Here is a 20,954-nt window from a genome sequence, read left to right on the forward strand (position 1 = left end):
TTAAAGCTTTTTCAAACATAACAATAACCTGCTCGTTTATGCTCAGTTTTGGTCCCATCAGGGCCACTATCTTAATACAGCATTGGTCCAACATGACAAAAGAGCTGAATTCAAAGGTGAAGTGAGAGTTACTGCCCTTGATATAAGGGTAGCATTTGGTCATGTGTGGCATTAAGAAGCCCCAGCAAGGTTCAATTCAATAGGAAACTCTCCACTGGTTGGAGTCATACTCAGCACAGAGGAAGATATAATTGTTAGAAGTCAGTCATCTCAGGCCCAGGACATCACTGTAGGAGTTCCTCAGGGTAGTGTCCTCAGCCCAACCATCTTCAGCTGCTTAATTAATTACTTTATATCCATCATAAGGACAGAGGTGGGCAAGTTGGCTGATGATTGCACAATGTTTTGTACCATTTTTTACGACCACTCAAGAATCCCCCCCATCCCCCTGACATTCACTGGCATGACCAGCACTGAATCCCCAACCATCAACATCCTGGGGATTTCCATTTACCACATAAAAGTCAGGATTATGATGGAATACTCTCTCCCCACTTCCCTGAATGAATACAGCTCCAACAATACTCAAGAAGCTCGACACAATCCAGAACAAAGCAGCCCATTTGTTTTGTGTTCCATCCACAAAGTCAAAGGTTCACTCCCTCCATCTCTGGACCACAGTGGCAACATGTCCCATATGCAAGGTGCACTGTAGCAACTTACAAAGCCTTCTTTGACAGAACCTTCCAAATCCATATCTCTATCACCTGGAAGGAAAAGGGCAGGAGTGCATGGGAACGGCACTACTTGCAGGTTCCCTTCCTAGCCATAGACCATCCTGAGTTGGAACTATATCACTATTCCTTCACTGTTGTTGAGTCAAAAAACAGTAACGTCCTTACAAACAACACTGTGTGTGTAGTACACCAGATGGGCTGCAACGATTCAAGACGGAGGCACACTATTTTTTCCAGGGAAATGGGATGGGCACTTGCCTCCCACAAAAGCATTTTTTAAAATGGCTTAATGAGTAACTGAGGTAACAAGTATGATTTCTGTGCCAAATTAGTTCATCACAACTGAAGCAGCACGGTAGCACACGTGGCTAGCACTGTGGCTTCACAGCGCCAGGGTCCCAGGTTCGATTCCCCGCTGGGTCACTGTCTGTGCAGTCTGCATGTTCTCCCCGTGTCTGCGTGGGTTTCCTCCGGGTGCTCCGGTTTCCTCCCACAGTCCAAAGATGTGCAGGTTAGGTGGATTGGCCATGCTAAATTGCCCTTAGTGTCCAAAAATGTTAGGAGGGGGTTATTGGGTTATGGGGATAGGGTAGAGGTGAGGGCTTAAGTGGGTCGGTGCAGACTCGATGGGCCAAATGGCCTCCTTCTGCACTGTATGTTCTATGTATCTGTGTGAAGCAGGTGATAGAGCAGTACAAATGTCCTCAGTGCAGCATGTTCAAGAGAAGAAATCTTCTAAGGTTCGCTTCTTGATCACCATTGTTTGCCTGCATTATGACAGATAATACTTCAAAAGTTTTTGATTGGCTGTGAAATACTTTGGGTTTTATTGAGTACATGGAAGGTATTATATTAATGCATATTCTTTCTTTCATATCCATTAATCCCTACTAGTAAGTGGGATATAATTGAAAATAATACTGGGTTTAGCTGTGATGCCCTCAAACTCACACCTGAAAGCTGGTCACCTGGGAATGGTTAGGTCTCTTAGAACATGCCAGAGTACCTACCAGGAGAGGATGTGTGAAATGAGGGGGGGAAGACAAATGCATGAATATACTGTATAGGGGCTGGTTTAGCTCAGTGGGCTAGACAGCTAGTTTGTAATGCAGAACAAGGCCAGCAGTGCGGGTTCAATTCCTGTACCAGCTGAGAATTCTGAATTCTCACTCCGTGTACCTGAACAGGCACCGGAATGTGGCGACTAGGAGCTTTTCACAGTAACTTCATTGCAGCGTTAACCTCAATCTACTTGCGACAATAAAAAAAAAGATAATTTCAGCAAACGGTTAACCAAGCTGCTGTGAGTCAAAATGATTTAAATATGACTTGTTTCAATTTCATTAATACAGGAGTGCAGAAGACATGCCCGAACCATTTCGATGGCTGAGTTATCTCACATTTCAGAAATATGGAGTAGAGGTCCTGATGGTGAATGAATTTTATGGTTTAAATTTCACGTGTGCTAATGGTGAGTGTTTGATTTGAGAAGTTGTAATGAAATAAAATTCAATGAACTTTGCACCTTGTTTGTTTAGAATTAGCTCAGTTGCTTGAACATTCAAGATTGCCCACTTTGATTCAAGGTCAGTGATATGATAAGTAGGGCAGAGGTTTCCCAATCAATGCACATCCAAAAAAGGGCAAGTTTCACAAAATTTTGAAAAATCTTGTTTAGAAAAAGCGCTAGTGATGGGTTGTACTGACTGTGTGCCATAACTGGCAGTACAGCTTACTTCAAAAAAACTTTGTAGTTAAATATTAAGTGGCAAGCATGTTAAATAGCACATTTGGGGATTAGAAATTGCCAGGTTGTTTTTGCTATTACATAAAGATGTGGATATGGCAGCTTCAAAATTAATTATTTATGTTAATTTTTGGTCAAATTGAAACCTACATTCTCACCAGATGTATATAAAAAAGTTTGTATTGAAGTAGAAACCAAATTACTGTTCCAGTGATGCTCAATGCAATCTCCAAGACTTCAATAACTTCAGGTCAAATAAAAGATACTGGTGCTGGCTGATCCCTTGGGGGTGATTGTCCGAGCCCCACGCCGGGCCGGAGAATCGCGCAACCGTACCATGACGCCGGCGCGTGATTCTCCGAGGTGCGGAAAATCGGCACGATTTGCGCATTTGCCGGCGCGTTTGACGCGGCGTGGGCTGCTGGAATTGACGGGGCCGCCGATTCTTCGGCTCGGGTGGGCCGAACGGCCGCGCGGATACGACAGAGTCCCGCCGGCGCCGTTCACCTTTGGTCGCTGCCGGCGGGAACTCTGCGCGAAGGGCCGGGGTGGCAGCCTGTGGGGCGGGGAAAAGCGATCCTTCACCGGGGGGGCCTCCGATGGGGTCTGGCCCGCGATCGGGGCCCACTGTTCGGTGGGCCGGCCTCTTCCCCACCACCCGCTCTCCACCCCCCCCCCCCCCCCCCCCCCCCCGGGCCTACTTTCAGTAGGCCCCTGAACACCAACGCCATGTTGAGTCGGGGCCGGCGCGCAGAACAAGTCCCCCGCGCAAGCGCAGGTTGGCACGGCCCAACTGCACAAGCGCGGGTTGGCGTGGTGCCCATTTGGTGCCGGGGAGGGAGGCTGGAGTGGCGTGAACCGCTCCAGCGCTGTGAAGCCCCCCGTGGGGGACAGAATCGGTCGTGCCTGCTTCGCGCCGTCGTGAAACGAGACGCCGTTCACAACGGCGCGAACACTTGTGCTCCATTTTGGAGAATCGCCTCTTTATGTCAGTGTTTTCTGACTTAATTACAGACTTCATCTGCATGCTATCTGGGTTTTCAACTCCTCCCATCTTATTGCCTCATCCTCATGGCCTCTGATATAAAGTTATCTCAGCCTTCCAACGAGCTTCCATTTTTTTCTTTTGATCAGATTGCAGTTGATCCCAATGATACAAACCAGTGTTTTTTTTTTCTTTTTCCCCTTTCCTTTTTAATTCTATTAAAAGCTTTACTTGTTTGGCCCTTTTCCTTTTCTGAAGGGACCATCTTGAAACAATTTGTCTGTTCCCTTCATAGATGCTAACTGACGTGATGTGTATTTCCAGCATAAGAACATAAGAACAAGGAGTAGGAGTAGGCCATCTGCCCCCTCGAGCCTGCTCCGCCATTCAATGAGATCATAGAACATATAGAACAGGAACAGTACAGCACAGAACAGGCCCTTCGGCCCTCGATGTGGGCTGAGCATTGTCCGAAACCAAGATCAAGCTATCCCACTCCCTGTCATTCTGGTGTGGCTGATCTTTTGTGGACTCAGCTCCACTTTCCGGCCCGAACACCATAACCCTTAATCCCTTTATTTTTCAAAAGACTATCTATCTTTATCTTAAAAACATTTAATGGAGGAGCCTCAACTGCTTCACTGGGCAAGGAATTCCATAGATTCACAACCCTTTGGGTGAAGAAGCTCCTCCTAAACTCAGTCCTAAATCTATTTCCCCTTATTTTGAGGCTTTGCCCCCTAGTTCTGCTTTCACTCGCCAGTGGAAAAAACCTGCCCACATCTATCCTATCTATTCCCTTCATAATTTTATATGTTTCTTTAAGATCCCCCCTCATCCTTCTAAATTCCAACAAGTACAGTCCCAGTCTACTCAACCTCTCCTCGTAATCCAACCCCTTCTCCAGCTCTGGGATTAACCTAGTGAATCTCCTCTGCACACCCTCCAGTGCCAGTACGTCCTTTCTCAGGTAAGGAGATCAAAACTGAACACAATACACCAGGTGTGGCCTCACTTTATACTTTATACAATTGCAGCATAACCTCCCTAGCAATGAAGGACAAAACTGCATTTGCCTTCTTAATCACCTGTTGCACCTGTAAACCAACTTTTTGCGACTCATGCACTAACACACCCAGGTCTCTCTGCATATCAGCATGTTTTAATATTTTATCATTTAAATAATAATCCCTTTTGCTGTTATTCCTACCAAAATGGATAACCTCACATTTGTCAACATTGTATTCCATCTGCCAGACCCTAGCCCATTCACTTAACCTATCCAAATCCCTCTGCAGACCTCCGGTATCCTCTGCACTTTTTGCTTTACCACTCATCTTAATGTCGTCTGCAAACTTGAACACATTGCACTTGGTCCCCAACTCCAAATCATCTATGTAAATTGCGAACAATTGTGGGCCCAACACTGATCCCTGAGGGACACCACTAGCTACTGATTGCCAACCAGAGAAACACCCATTAATCCCCACACTTTTCTTTCTATTAATTAACCAATCCTCTATCCATGCTACTACTTTACCCTTAATGCCATGCATCTTTATCTTATGCAGCAACCTTTTGTGTGGCACCTTGTCAAAGGCTTTCTGGAAATCCAGATATACCACATCCATTGGCTCCATTAGTTAGGCACGATCTGCCCTTTATGAATCCCTGCTGCGTCTGCCCAATGGGACAATTTCCATCCAGATGCCTCGCAATTTCTTCCTTGATGATAGATTCCAGCACCTTCCCTACTACCGAAGTTAAGCTAAATGGCCTATAATTACCCGCTTTCTGCCTACCTCCTTTTTTTTTAAACAGTGGTGTCATGTTTGCTAATTTCCAATCCGCCGGGACCACCCCAGAGTCAAGTGAATTTTGGTAAATTATCCCTAGTGCATTTGCAATTTCCCTAGCCATCTCTTTTAGCACTCTGGGATGCATTCCATCAGGGCCAGGAGACCTGTTGACCTTTAGCCCCATTAACTTGCCCATCACTACCTCCTTAGTGATAACAAGCATCCTTTTTACTTTCACATTTCCAACTTTGTTTTTGCTTTTTAATTTGTTTTCGAAGTGGCAAAGAACCACATTTTAAAAATAAGTGGAAACCATTCTATTAACCACGGAATGCTTTGCTTTCAATTTTTGGATGGGGTCCTGTCGGCAAATGATCAGATTATTGATCTTATGTGGTTACTAATTCAGTTGAATGCAGCATCACCTTAAACTTAAAATATTAAAATTAAATGGGATTTGAGTGTTGTTGAATTTCATGGGCTCTTCCTGTACCAGAGATTTTGTGTAACTTGTGAAAGATGTACAGCACTGATAAATTATATAGACATAGTACATGCAAGAACAACTTTTGAACTTTCTCCCAACACGTTAATTATCTATTTATAGGCTCATTATCTAATTCGTCATGCTATGATTCATACCTCTTTCTTCAGAGTTTGTTTTTGAAAAGAGAACTCTAAAAGGTGGTATATAAGTATATTCATAGAACAGAAAAGTCAAGGTTGAGATGGACAGATTTTTAAAAAAAAATGTATTTTATTCCAAAATGTACAAAAGTACAAAAACATGAATCAAAAAACATTATCAACACCCCCAATGTCCACAGTTTGTGCAAATTTGTCCTCTTTTCACCGCCCCCCCCCACGACAAACATTTTCTCAAACATTGACATGAACAATCGCCACCGTGTGTCAAAGCCCTCCGCTGATCCCCTCAACTCGAACTTTGATCTTTTCCAGCTTGAGGAAATCACACAGGTTCCCAGCCACGCTGCCACCCCTGGTAGCGTTGCCAATCACCAATCCAACAATATCCTTCACCGGGCAATAAGGGAGGCAAAGGACACAAACATCAACCCTCCTCCCCTCCATCAGCTCCGGCATTTCCAATACAACAAAAATCGTCACATTTGGGTCTGGCCGAACCCCAGCCCCCACAATCTTCGATCGCACCCTGAATACCCCCTCCCACCATCCCTCCTCATCTCGTAGCCCTGGAACGTATGCTCGTGATTCCCTGACCATCGGCCACACTTCTCACACATGTCTGCCACCCCCTGGGAGAACCCACTCATCCTCGCCCGAGTCATATGCACCCTATGCACCACCTTAAATTCAATCAAACTCATTGCTGTCGAATTTACCGTATGCATTGCCTCACTCCACGTCCTATCTCCCTCCCAGCTCCTCCCATTTATTCTTAATCCTCACCACCTGCGCTCCCCCTGCCACCCTTGCATATATCCAATCCTACCCTCCCCTTCCACATCCGGAAGCAGCAGCCTTTCCAACAGGGTATCCCAAGCTGCTGGAGTATACCCTCTCCATTCTTTCGAGCAAAGTACCTCACTTGCATATTCTTGAACTCACTTCCCTTCGGCAGCTCCACCCTCTCCCGCAGCACTTCCAGAGCTGCAAAACTCTCCTCCAGGTACAAATCCCTCGCCCTCACCAGCCCCACTTCCCTCCATTTCCTATATATGCCATCCGTCTCCCCCCACTTAAACCCATGGTTCCCACACAGCGGTGTTAGCACCGACATCCCCTCCATCCTAAAGTGACTCCTCAACTGATGCCACATCCTAATCGTGAACTGCACCACCGGGCTCACCGTGTACCACCCCAGTGCCAGCGGTAGCGCCACTGTCACCATGATTCTCAGGCTGGACTCCCTACAGAACTCCTCGTCCATCCTAACCCCTCTCTTTCCCATTACTGTCTCACCTCCGTATTCGCTGTCCAGTAGTAATGCAGCAGGTTTGGTAGCGCCAACCCCCCTTTCTGCCTCTGCAGCAGGGCCCTCTTTACCCTAGGAACCTTCCCCGCTCATATAAACTGCGAGATCGCTGTGTCCAGTTTCCGGAAAAAAGCCTTCGGGTTGATAGGGAGGATCTGGAATACAAACAGGAACCTTGGCAGAACGTTCATTTTAACCACTTGGACCACTGTCAGATGTAGCATATCCCATCTCCTAAAATCCCCCCTAACCTCCTCCACCAACGTTGTCAGGTTCTACTTCCCCGTCACCTGGGCCCCCAGATACCCGAACCTGTCCCTGGCTACCCTAAATGGCAACACCTCCCTCCCCCCCACCCCCAGATTGGCTCCCTGACCTGCCGCATTCACTGGAAACCTCACTCTTTCCAACATTTAACTTATAACCCGAGAAGGCCCCAAACCTCTCCAGTATGTCCATAATTCTCCCCATACTCTCCAACGGGTCCGACATGAACAGCAGCAGGTCTTCTGTGTATAACGATACCCAGTGTTCCCTACTCCCCCTCACAATCCCCTGCCACTCTACTGACCCCCTAAGGGCCATCACCAAGGGCTCTATCGGCAGTGCAAACAACAACACTGACAGCAGGCACCCATGCCTCATTCCCCGATCAACCTGAAACTCCATGAGCTCATCACGTTTGTCCGTACACTCACCACCGGGGCCACATACAACAGACGCAACCACGCCACAAATGTCGGGCTAATCCCAACCTTTCCAGAATCTCAAACAGGTACCGCCACTCCACATGGTCGAAAACCTTCTCCGCGTCCATAAAGACCACCACCTCTGGTACCCGCCCCTTTGGGGTCATGATCACGTTTAATAGGGCAGCACGGTGATGCAGTGGTTAGCACTGCTGCCTCACGGTGCCGAGGTCCCAGGTTCGATCCCGGCTCTGGGTCACTGTCCGTGTACAGTTTGCACATTCTTCCCATATTTTCATGGGTTTCGCCCCCACAACCCAAAAGATGTGCATGCTCAGGCTAGGTGGATTGGCCACACTAAAATTACTCAATTGGAAAAAAATGAATTGGGTACACTAAATTTATATTTAAAAAAATTAAAAATTGATCACGTTTAATAGCTTCCAGATGTTACTGGAAAGCTGCCTGCCCTTTACGAAACCTGTTTGGCCCTCTGCAACCGTCTTCGGAACGCATCCTCCCATCGTGTAGGACTCCTTCCATCGGGCAGGAGCTACAAAAATCTGAGAACACGCACGAACAGGCTCAAAAACAACTTTTCCCCACTATTACCAGACTCCTAAACGACCCTTTTATGGGCTAACCTGATTAACACTACACCCCTGTATGCTTCACCCGATGCTGGTGTTTATGTAGTTACATTGTGTACCTTGTGTTGCCCTGTCATCTATTTATTTTCTTTTCATGTACTTAATGATCTCTGAGCTGCTCGCAGAAAAATACTTTTTCACTGTGACAATACATAGAACAGTACAGCACAGAACAGGCCCTTCGGCCCTCAATGTTGTGCCGAGCCATGATCACCCTACTCAAACCCACGTATCCACCCTATACCCGTATCCCAACAACCCCCCCCTTAACCTTACTTTAATTAGGACACTACGGGCAATTTAGCATAGCCAATCCACCTAACCCGCACATCTTTGGACTGTGGGAGGAAACCGGAGCAACCGGAGGAAACCCACGCACACAGGGGGAGGACGTGCAGACTCCACACAGACAGTGACCCAGCCGGGAATCGAACCAGGGACCCTGGAGCTGTGAAGCATTTATGCTAACCACCATGCTACCCTGCTGCCCCTAAACAAACAAAATCCAATCCAATCCTCCCCGCCACTAATGTGCCAACACTTTCACATCTGTGTTTAGCAGTGAAACGGGCCTATATGATCCACACTCCAACAGGTCCTTCCTTCCCCTTCTTCGTGATTAGTGTGATCGACACCTGTGTCAATGTCTCTGGTAACTCCACCTTCTCCAGCGCCTCGCTAAACAGCCCATGAAAATGTGGTGCCAACTCCGTCGCGCACACTTTATAGAACTCTGCCGGGTAGCCATCCGGTCTTAGGGCCTTCCCCAACTTCACCCCCCTTATGAGGATCTATCAGCTGTCCCAGCCCTAGGTTCCTGCAGTGCCTACCTCCTCTCTACATCCAGCCTTGGGAATTACAACTCGTCCAAAAACTGCCCCAAATCCCCTTCTTTACCACCCAGCTCAGCACGATACAACTTTTCACAATGCTCCCTCAACGCCTCATTAATCTTCCCCGGCTCAGACACTACCTCCCCCTTACCTGTCCTCTCCCTCAGAATTTCACTGGACATGGCCTGCCTCCTTATCTGCTGGGCCAGCATACGGCTCATCTTCTCTCCATATTCGTACTGCAACCTCCTCGCCCTCCTTAGGTGCCCCACTTCCTTCCCCGTCATCTCGTACTTCCTTGGCCCCTACCAACCCCGTCCTTTTGCTCAGCAGGATAGCCATCCCCTGACTCACCCATCCCTTTGACAACCTGACCTAATCCTTCACGCAGAGATGTGTCTCCTGCAGAAAGACCATTCCCGCCTTCAAACTCCTCAAGTGCGCGAAAACCCGAGACCTCTTCAGCGGCCCATTCAGTCCTCTACATTCCATGTTACAAACCTTACCGGAGGCTTACACCTCCAATCCTCTCTACTATCAGCCATCATCCCCTTCTTATTCTACTTTCTTTGATTTTGCCCTGAATCAGGTGTATCCAAGATGGCTCCCTTCTCCGCCCACAACCACTCAGTCTCCAACACTTCCACGTTGCATCCCCCCCATTTGGTCATCTTTCAAGGCCACCTCTCCCACCTCACTTCCGTTCACCAGCATTACTGCCAGCGTGGCAGCTCCTGCCCGAAGGTTCCTACCCACTCCTTTACCCCTTCACTCCTCCCCACACCTTACCCTCCTTCATCTATGAAAATGGCTCCCGGTGGACCCCACCCTTCCCCGCACAAACAAAGACAGATCCAAAACTACAGGTCACTCCCCTCCAAAAGAAAACCACTACAGATGGTGGGAGGGGGGGAAACAGTTACTCCCTTACAAACTTATTGTCCCCTAACAAACAACAATGACAAAATCACCCAACCCGAAATAAGCCCCCCCTCCTGACCCCCACAGTACTGGCATCTTCTGATCGCTGCTATTCCAGCTCCTCCGTCTCCCTTCAACTTTCAGTTCTCCCCTAATTTATGGTCTCTGATGAAGTCATTGATCTCCTCTGGGGTTTCAAAGTAGTACCTTGACCATCAAATCATCCACAGTTTTGCCGGGTACCGTACCTCAAACTGAATCCGCCTTCGGTATAGCACCATTTTGGCCTTGTTAAACACGGCACGCCTCTTCGCCTGCTCCGCTGATATCTTGATGTATTTGGACCCAGTTCCCCTCCCATTCGCAGTTCCGCTTCTCCCTGGCCTACGCAGGATCTTTTCCTTCTCCACAAACTTATGGAACCTCACAATAACCACCCGCTGCTGATCCCCCACCCTTGGCTTCTGCCTTGGGAATCTGTGTGCCCTGTCCACAACCCGCTCCACCACCATCCTTGAAAAATATCTCATGGCATTTGTACCTTCCACACCCTCAGACAGGCTAACGATACACAGGTTCTGCCTTCTGGACCTGTTCTACTGCTCCTCTACCTTTGCCCTTAGCGACTGGCAAAGGTCTCCCAGGAGCTCCATCTCTGCCTCAAATGCCATCACCCAATCACTGTGGTCAGGCATCACCTTCTCCACCCCCCCAAATTGGCGACCCTGTGCCCCCAGACATTAATCAACTCACTCCATCGATCCTTACAGGGCTACTATCCCTCCCCCGATGGCCTTCGGCCGATCCTCATGCATCACATTTTGGTGGTGGAATTCTTCTCTTATTGACACCATCAGCTGCTCCAGCTGGGGCTTTCCAACTTACAACAATCCTTCCCCCTCCACCATCTTCGCAATTGCTACTGCACCACAGGTTTCCTCCAGTTCCTTGGCCGGGTCTTTAACCTTTTTCTGCCAGGTCTGGTAACCAATAGACATGCCACTTATGGCGGGAAGGAGGGTGGGGGTGGAACGACTTCTCCTCCACACCTTCAGCTACACTTGCTTGTCGAAATTACCCTACTTTCAGGTAAAAAGAGCTCAAACCAACACGTTTGAGTCAGAGTTGCCTGTCTGCGACTACTCCATGGCCACCACCGGAACTGAGATGGACAGATCTTTATCAGTAAGGGAATCTAGGGTTATGGAATAAGGCCAGAAAGTGGAGTTGAGGATTATATCAGATCAGCCATGATCTAATTGAATGGCGGAGCAGACTCGATGGGTCAAGTGGCCTACTTTCTGCTCCTACATCTGATGGTTATATGATCATACAAATAAAAATATCAGATTTATAATGTACATTAGATATCTTAGTTTTTGAAAAACAATTACATATTGGATGGAATTTTACCAAAAACTGGCAACGTGTCAGGGTCTGACTGAAAATTGGTGTGTTTCGCTCCAGAAACATAGCCGAGTTTTCAGACCAGATTTTCTGGCACTTGGTGCATAGAACATCTGGAGGCGTGGTTTGCACCGTCGCTCTGGTGGGGTGAGGCTTGTTAGAGCCAGCGAGGCTGACTCCACAGGGATCGAGGCACCATCTTTAAAGAGCACCCTGATCTGCATTTAAAGTAAGTTCCCCCCCCCCCCCCCCGTGGCTGCGTGGGTTTCGCCCCCACAACCCAAAAATGTGCAGAGTAGGTGGATTGGCCACACTAAATTGCCCCTTAATTGGAAAAAATAATTGGGTAATCTAAATTTAAAAAAAAAGTAAGTTCTCCTAACCCCTCCAGAGACATGGAGAACCTGCCCCACTACGGAAGTATTGGGGTCCACTCTACCTGACCCTGCCTGCCACCACGGAAGTATCATGAGGCACTATCCCCCCTTGTCATTGGGGCTTTCCCCTCTCCACCACATATGAGGCATAAGGAGGAACTCTTCCCCCCTCCCCCATGGAGAGTGTTACTCCTTTGCCAGAGCCCACTTCAGAGTCGAACTGGCACTGTGCCCTGGCAGTGCCCATGTCTCCCACTACCCACCCCTGGCATAGTCATCATGACTGGCTCTCATTTTTGAAAACCAGTAGTGATTCTCGCTGGTGGGATGTCACACCATCTGGGTGGGAGGATAAGGCATGGGCGAATGTTACGGTGTCAAGTCCGGTAAGTATATTTTAAAATATTATGTATGGAAATCAGGTTGACGCTGATTTATGTCACCGGCGGGGGTGGGAAAATGTTAAATTGAGATCTTGCTGCCACAAATCCCGTTATAAGAACATAACAACTAGGAGCAGGAGTAGGCCATCTGGCCCCTCGAGCCTGCTCCGCCATTCAATGAGATCATGGCTGATCTTTTGTGGACTCAGCTCCACTTTCTGGCCTGAACACCATAACCCTTAATCCCTTTATTCTTCAAAAAACTATCTATCTTTACCTTAAAAACATGTAATGAAGGAGCCTCAAATGCTTCACTGGGCAAGGAATTCCATAGATTCACAACCCTTTGGGTGAAGACGTTCCTCCTAAACTCAGTCCTAAATCTACTAACTCAGTCCTAAATCTACTTCCCCTTATTTTGAGGCTATGTCCCCTAGTTCTGCTTTCACCCGCCAGTGGAAACAACCTGCCCGCATCTATCCTATCTATTCCCTTCATAATTTTAAATGTTTCTATAAGATCCTCTTGTGAGATTTAGCGGCCATAACGGGATTTGCCTCCTCAGGGAACAGGCTCGTTAAATCCCATCTGTGATCTCTGAAATAATAAAAGGTAATTTCTTGGAAAAGCATTTATGCCTTCGTGATCTTCTATCTCCCAAAGTAATTGCACCAATCTATGTCTTAACATACATAAAATACCTGTGCGTACTATTGAATATTTATTACATGGCAGGCAGAAGTTCATACAAATTATATTTCTAATATATTACCTGAGGTTCAGAATCATTTGTGACCAATTATGTTTGATATTTATATCCACAGGTGAACAGTCATCGTCTAACACCACAAATGTTCCCTGCTGGTTTACACAAGGGATTCAGTATCTTGATTCAATATACCCCGGGGCACCTTCCAGATTTGTGTTTGATTTTCTAATGCTGTATGCTTTCTTGCCTGCTCTAGTTTTCCTCGGCATTTTTAGTTTCAAGATCAGAGATTTAATCATCCAGAGGTAGTGAGAACAAAGAGCTGCAACTTGAAGTACTAACACTCCTGAAATAATGTGAGGAAATTAGACCTTCTGCTCAATTTTCTGCATTCCATACACCTCACCTGCTGGGGTACTTTGCCTTCCCATACTTGAATCACCATTATTCACCTGAGAGTGCTGACAGTCAATATTGTCAGGCTAGTCAACGCAGCTCGCACGACAGCCCAGTCAAATCTAATTCTGTCCTCAAATATTCATTTCTACGAGGGACAAAGAGAGAGAGGAAGAGCCCTGTCTGATTTCCCCCCTTTCTCGTCGCTTCAGCCAAGATCTAGTAACTCAGCAAAGACTGAGGATCAAACGTAGGATGTTCTCGGTCAGTATGGATTAACTTTTTAACAAACTCACTGACCAATTAAGAGGTGGCAGACATCCTTTTCGTTCAAACCGACTAGGAATTGGAACCTCTTGTAACATTCAAATGAAAAATGATCAGTGGTGTGCTTCTCTAGCACTGAACTGTTGCATCAAGACTGACAAATGACAATATAGCATGATGGTCGTAAAGTTTTTGAGAAATTTTGACCATTAGCCCATTTCCATACATTCTGTGGCACAATGATGTCACAAGGCTATTTGAAAAACTTGGCTTTTGTCTTATAGATAAAACAGAATTAATGCTGCTGGTTGGCCATGCTTTTTCAATAAAGATTTGCTTTCAATCCGTGAGACAGGTTTAAGTTGTACACAGATGTATTATTTAATGTGATATTCAGCAAATGTGATTACCAACATTGCAACTATTTTGAAAATGTGTTTCCAAATAGAACACATTATTACTAGACCAATAAATTTAATTTTAATGATAAGTGTGATTTAACTATGTGAACATATACATACAAACTAAAACTGTTATCCAATCCATTTAAGTTACATTTTGTTATCTGTTCAGATGAAGTTTTGTCAGTCAGTATTATTATAATTCTCTTGGGATTTGTTTTGATAGTTAACATGCAATGGACTATTCTATGAGGCTTTCCTTAGTCTTGCTTTTATTACAATAAGTAATTCTTAAAGCCCTTTGATATGTCCATGCTATATATAGTATTAACAGCTCCAGATGTAAATAGCTCCAACAGAAGGTACTAGATAGCTCTATTGCTGAAGCCAATTACCATATTCCTTTCCATTTATTGATATTAGTTGATTTAACACCTGTGTATTTTAACATCCTCCAATATAGCATATATTAGGATAGTAGGGTCATGGGAAGTGCTTTTCATAAATGCAATCTTTATTTGTTTCTTATGTGTAAAACATTTATGATAGATATATGCCAGTATAGTAGTGAGCCCAAGGTAAGGTTCTCTGCTCTCATTTCTCTATGCCTCTAGGTCAGAGGTCTCGTATCAGCCATGATCGAATGGCAGAACGGTCGCGATGGTCTAATTCTGCTCCTATATCTTATGGATCCCTATTACCCTACTATATGCCGTATTGGAGGATATTAAAATATACAGGTGTATCAAAAATCAGCTAATCTCAACAATGGCGGAAGGAATATGGTAATTGGCTTCAGCATTCAGTACTGACTGCTGGAACTGTTTACATCTGTAATTGTTTTAAAAAAATATTTTTATTCTCCTTTTTCACATTTTCTCCCAAATTTGCACCCACCAACAATAAACAATAAGCAGTAACGAATATAATTTCAATCCCCATAGCAACAACAATCCTATCCTCCCACCAACCCCCAAACAACTGCCCGCATGTTAACATACACAAATAACAAAAAGGAATCAGGAATCCCCCATAGTCACCATTAACACATATAGTCTCCCAACCAGCCCCCACCAATGTTCGATGTTATCCAATTCTTGAAAGTGCATAATTAATAATGCCCATGACTTGTAGAACCCCTCCATCCTTCTGCTCAGTTCAAACTTAACCTTCTCAAGAGTCAAGAATTCCAACAGGTGCCCCCGCCATGCCAGGGCACAGGGTGGAGAGGCTGCTCTCCATCCCAACAGGATCCGCCTTCAGGCGATCAACGAGGCGAAGGCTACATCTGCCTCCGCACCCGTTTTCAACCCCGGCTGGTCTGACAACCCGAACATGGCCACCCGAGAGCCCGGGTCCAGTACATCTGTAATTGTTAATAACTCTATAGAGAGCATACACTTGCTGCATTATTTTTCATATACTTTGCCAATTTGACCAAACACAAGTTGGAGCTCCATTATCGGAATTATCCTTCTTGCTTTTCTCCAACCTCTTTCAGTGCATCCGAGTCACTTTGAAGGGTGAATGCAAACAACGAATAGGATATTCCACATGTAGCCTTACCATTCAGCTATACAAGTTTGGATTACCCTTTTTTATTTGTCACGCGTTCTCTGGTCATTTTTTCGTCCACTTCCTTGCATCATGCAACATTTTCATTGTGGAAGGTAAGCAGGAGATCTGTTGTTATGCTTCTGCTGTTCCACAGCCAACATCTCCTTGAAAACTAATACATTTTGTCACCTTATTATAGCTGATTAATTTGAATCATATACACTTAGTTTAAAAACTTTCCAAGCACCAAGATTTATTACATTTTGAAATAAGCTTACATGAGTGTTGCATGTTGTTCTAATCGTGTGCTTCTGGCTAATGTGGTTATACACGTCTTCTCCTTACTTAGTGACAATTCTTTGACATTGAATGTCACAAAATGTACAGATCTACAAATGTATTTTTAAAATATACACTAAATAAACAAACCCTTGTCATATTGAATACACAATTACTAAACATGAAAAAAGTTCAGAAAAATAATCACTGAAATAACACTAAAATATATAAATATAAAAAGTGATGGGTAAAATGCTTGGAGCACTCAGTGCCTTTTGGAAATAAATACTCAGTGAAAATATATTTCATTTCAAAATATACAAAATTATGCATTTTCAAAGCTAAAATGCTGCATATAAATACTGAAGGTAAAATTATCTCCGTGTGTCAAATTGCATCTCTTTCCATGATTTGGAAGCATTTCTTTTATATTGCTCAAGCTCCTGAAAAGATAAAATTAAGATAAAATAAAATTAGAGGATTATCATTTAGTTTAGCAACAATTAGTACTAAAAACAGCTGAATAATTCAGTAATAGTTTAAAAAAAAGACAAATGATAACAACTCACAGTCCAGTATTTCTAAACAGAGTTGAATCAGAGAGGGGCAGATGCATCAGAATTGCTACTGAAATCCTCCAATGCTCAATTTCAGAGTGCTACAGAATTTTGAAATAATGTTGTATATATGTGGTGGGTGCGCTGGTGCAATGCTCCCCAACCTTAATTCAGCATATATTTCAGCACTACAATCAAAGACAATTTTATTTTCAACAAAGCGCTGCCCTCCCAGTAAGTGGTGTAATCATACTTTTACAAGATGCGATAACTTAGTACAGGAAGACTCCAATGACAACATAGACTCAGGCAAGAAGACAATTGCTGGGAAAAGACAACATACAAACTCAAAAATGGAAAACTACATTTTCATGTAAGCAATGTATTTGGAGATTTAATTAGATATAATTGATATAATTGCTGTAAGTCTTCCGTGGTATGGTGAGTTAATGTTTTTCTCTAAACCCAAAGGAGATTGAACTAACATGTTACCAGTTCTTTATCTGTGTTGCTTTATAACCACGAGAGCAGCATAGGGTTTGTCTTCAGGCAATTCTTCTTACTTTGTTCTTCGCTCACTATGCTCCATTGAATAACTTTGCAAAGGTTGGAGATCTAGTGATAAATTTTAATCTTCTGGGTGAAGCAGATCTACCACACATTAGAGAAACTGCCTAATGTTCATTACTTCAAAATCAATGGAATAAAAGTGGATTCTACAATGGACAGGCAAACTACAATTGCTTATAGCTCATTTTGTATGGAGTCGTGGGTCTAAATCCCATCACACCAGAAAGCTTAGAATGCCGCAAAATACCTGTTAAGTTGTTTTAACATTAATTGGTTATAAACACTTCTTCAACAGAAGCAGACTTCCATGACATTTTTAAACTATCGTTACATTTATTGCTGAATACAGCCCTTAATGTTAGCCACACTAAGTAACAATAAAACCCTTAAAAGATTTATATGGGACTGAATAAGAAATAAGGAACAATTATACTTCTGGAAAGAGAGGCCTTTCTGTAAGTACCTTTTTCACGAATTTGGATCCTGGATTAAGGCTGAACTTGTTATTTAGCCAATATTCCTTAAATCTAGTCAAAAATCAAATGCTATGATGTGGAAGATCCCAAGTTTAATTTGCTTGCTCCTACCTTCTATTAAAACTGATGACTACAGATCTCAATATATAGAAATCTTGGATTAAATAGCATTGACTGACATATATCCATCCATATGTGGGCAACACGGTAGCACAAGTGGATAGCACTGTGGCTTCACAGCGCCAGGGTCCCAGGCTCGATTCCCCGCTGGGTCACTGTCTGTGCGGAGTCTGCAAGTTCTCCCCGTGTCTGCGCGGGTTTCCTCCAGGTGCTCTGGTTTCCTCCCACAGTCCAAAGATGTGCAGGTTTGGTGGATTGGCCATGATAAAATTGCTCTTAGTGACCAAAAAGGTTAGGAGGGGTTATTGGGTTAAGGGGATAATGAGGACGTGAGGGCTAAAGTGGGTCGGAGCAGACTCGATGGGCTGAATGGCCTTCTTCTGCACTGTATGTTCTATATATCCATCCGTCAAAGCTGTGAATCTGGTTTGTACACTGCACTTTTACTGTGTAAATCAATGTGCACAAATGTTAAGCATGCAATTCATACCATGCATCAACAAGAGATAATTCAATAGGTTACTAAAGGTTATGAGGAAGTTCTTTTGCTATCTTGCACAGGTGCTATTATAATAGCTGCTATTATTGCACCTATTACAGGTTAATCATTTTGGTTATCTTAAAGTGAAATTGACACTGCTCACCACCATTCTGACAAGTACACCCGAGAGGGTACCAAAGAGCAATAATTGTTGAGGTGGATTGGCCATGCTAAATTGCCCGTAGTGTCCTAAAAAGTAAGGTTAAGGGGGGGTTGTTGGGTTACGGGTATAGGGTGGATACGTGGGTTTGAGTGGGGTGATCATTGCTCGGCACGACATCGAGGGCCGAAGGGCCTGTTCTGTGCTGTACTGTTCTATGTTCTAATGTGTGCAATACAGAATTGTTAACCTGAAAACAGCATCAGATCGCTAACTGCCAAAAGATGGGATAAATCATTATAATCTGCTGATTTGCCTCCTATGTACAGTTTACAAAATGAAATTAGAAGTCACAGGACATATAGCTAGGAATGTGGTACATCTGTTCTGGGCAAACAGTGGAAACAAAGAAACATAGAACATACAGTGCAGAAGGAGGCCGTTCAGCCCATCGAGTCTACACCAACCCACTTAAGCCCTCACTTCCACCCTATCCCTGTAACCCAATAACCCCTCCCAACCTTTTTGGTCACTAAGGGCAATTTAGCGTGGCCAATCCACCTAACCTGCACGTTTTTGAATGTGGGAGGAAACCGGAGCACACGGAGGAAACCCACGCAGGCACGGGGAGAACGTGTAGACTCCACACAGGCAGTGACCCAGCGGGGAATCGAACCTGGGACTGTGAAGCCACAGTGCTATCCACTGTGCTACCGTGCTGCCCTTGAGGTCTGTACCGTGCTGTACCTTAAAAATAGTTAAAAAGATTTATATTGTTATATTGTTAAGTTGGGGAGGCGGGACGGGGGGGGTGCAAGTTGGTTATGCGTGTTTTCTTTTTCTCTTTTTTCTTCCTCTCGTTTTAAGGGGGCTTTTTTATGGGCTTGGATGGGGACGGGGGTGGAATTGAAGATGGCGGGGTAGGGTGTGGCCGGGCGAAAGCGCGGGCTTTCCCCTGTTTCCCGCGCGCGGGACGGAGGAAGGGGGAGGAGAGAAGAGTGGGGTGTGGCCAGCAATGGCGGCTTTTCCCGCGCTGAAGCGGGGTCAGAGAGGGATGGCAAGGGGGGGGGGGAGGCCCCTCCCCCCCCACATCGGGAGGAGTCGGAGTGTGGCAGGGGCAGCCGGGTCAGCGAAAACCAGCTGACTCTCGGGAGTACGATGGTGGATACACCGCGGCTAGGAGGGGTCCTAGCCGGGGGGGGGGGGGGGGGGGGGAGGGGGGGTTAGGGGGGGATACCGGGTTGCTGCTGGAAAGGCCGAGGACGGGAAGGGAAGAACGGGAGGAGAGAGGGGGAGGGGCCATCGCCATGGGGAACGGGTCAGAAGGGGAGGGTCGACCCGGGGCGAACAGGGGACAGGACATGGCTAATAGACAGGGGAAAGGGACGGGTCGCTCCGCGACCCGGTTGATTACTTGGAACGTGAGGGGGCTGAATGGGCCGGTCAAGAGATCAAGGGTTTTTTCACACCTAAAGGGACTGCAGGCGGATGTGGCAATGTTGCAGGAGACTCACTTGAGAGTAGTAGACCAGGTACGCCTGAGAAGGGGGTGGGTGGGACAGGTGTTCCACTCAGGCTTGGACGCAAAGAACCGGGGGGTGGCGATTTTGGTGGGAAAGAGGGTGTCGTTCGTGGCGGCGCAGGTGGTAGCAGATAAGGAGGGTAGGTACGTGATGGTGAAGGGTAGGCTGCAGGGAGAGAATGTGGTGCTGGTGAATGTGTATGCCCCGAATTGGGATGACGCGGGTTTTATGAGGCGCCTGTTGGGCCTCATTCCGGGTCTGGAGGCAGGGGGCCTGATCATGGGGGGGGACTTCAATACAGTGCTCGACCCTGGGCTGGACAGATCGAGTTCCAGGACGAATAGGAGGCCGGCAGCGGCAGAGGTGCTAAGGGGGTTCATGGAGCAGATGGGGGGGGGTAGACCCTTGGAGATTTGGCAGGCCAAGGGCGAGGGAGTATTCTTTTTTCTCCCACGTCCACAGGGTGTACTCCAGAATAGACTTTTTTGTACTGAGCAGGGGGCTGATTTCGAGAGTGCAGGACACGGAGTACTCGGCCATTGCGATTTTGGACCATGCACCACACTGGGTAGAGGTAGAACTGGGGGAAGCACGGGACCAGCGCCCGTTGTGGCGCCTGGATGTGGGGCTGCTGGCGGACGAGGAGGTGTGCGGAAGGGTCCGGAAGGGCATTGAGAGATATCTGGGCACGAACGACACGGGCGAGGTGAAGGTGGGGATAGTCTGGGAGGCCCTGAAAGCAGTGATCAGAGGAGAGCTGATCTCCATAAGGGCACACAGAGAAAGGAAGGAGAGGCAGGAGAGGGAGAGACTGGTGGGGGAACTTATAGAAGTGGACAGGAGATATGCGGAGACACCAGAGGAGGGGCTGTTGAGGGAGCGGCGCAGTTTACAGGCCCAGTTTGACCTACTGACCACTAGGAAGGCGGAGACGCAATGGAGAAGGGCACAGGGCGCGGTCTATGAGTACGGG

The 20,954-nt window shown here is 46.1% G+C and overlaps 2 protein-coding genes across 5 annotated transcripts in view; one reads left to right on the top strand and one right to left on the bottom strand.

The window, feature by feature from the left end:
• Positions 1-14,347, top strand: part of abcg5 (ATP-binding cassette, sub-family G (WHITE), member 5) — a 38,602-nt gene extending 24,255 nt beyond the window's left edge. For all 3 annotated transcript variants that reach the window (XM_038813615.1, XM_038813599.1, XM_038813608.1), the window contains 2 exons: positions 2,090-2,208; positions 13,310-14,347. In XM_038813615.1, the coding sequence (XP_038669543.1) occupies positions 2,090-2,208; positions 13,310-13,503 (313 nt within the window). In that variant the 3' untranslated portion in view covers positions 13,504-14,347. The remainder of the gene's footprint in view (positions 1-2,089; positions 2,209-13,309) is intronic.
• A 1,701-nt stretch (positions 14,348-16,048) lies between these two features.
• dync2li1 (dynein, cytoplasmic 2, light intermediate chain 1) overlaps positions 16,049-20,954 on the bottom strand; it is a 49,225-nt gene continuing 44,319 nt past the window's right edge. For both annotated transcript variants that reach the window (XM_038813631.1, XM_038813624.1), the window contains one exon: positions 16,049-16,537. In XM_038813631.1, coding sequence (XP_038669559.1) covers positions 16,469-16,537 — 69 coding nt within the window. In that variant the 3' untranslated portion in view covers positions 16,049-16,468. The remainder of the gene's footprint in view (positions 16,538-20,954) is intronic.

Source organism: Scyliorhinus canicula, chromosome 1, assembly GCF_902713615.1.
Source record: "Scyliorhinus canicula chromosome 1, sScyCan1.1, whole genome shotgun sequence".
Classification (NCBI taxonomy): Eukaryota; Metazoa; Chordata; class Chondrichthyes; order Carcharhiniformes; family Scyliorhinidae; genus Scyliorhinus; species Scyliorhinus canicula.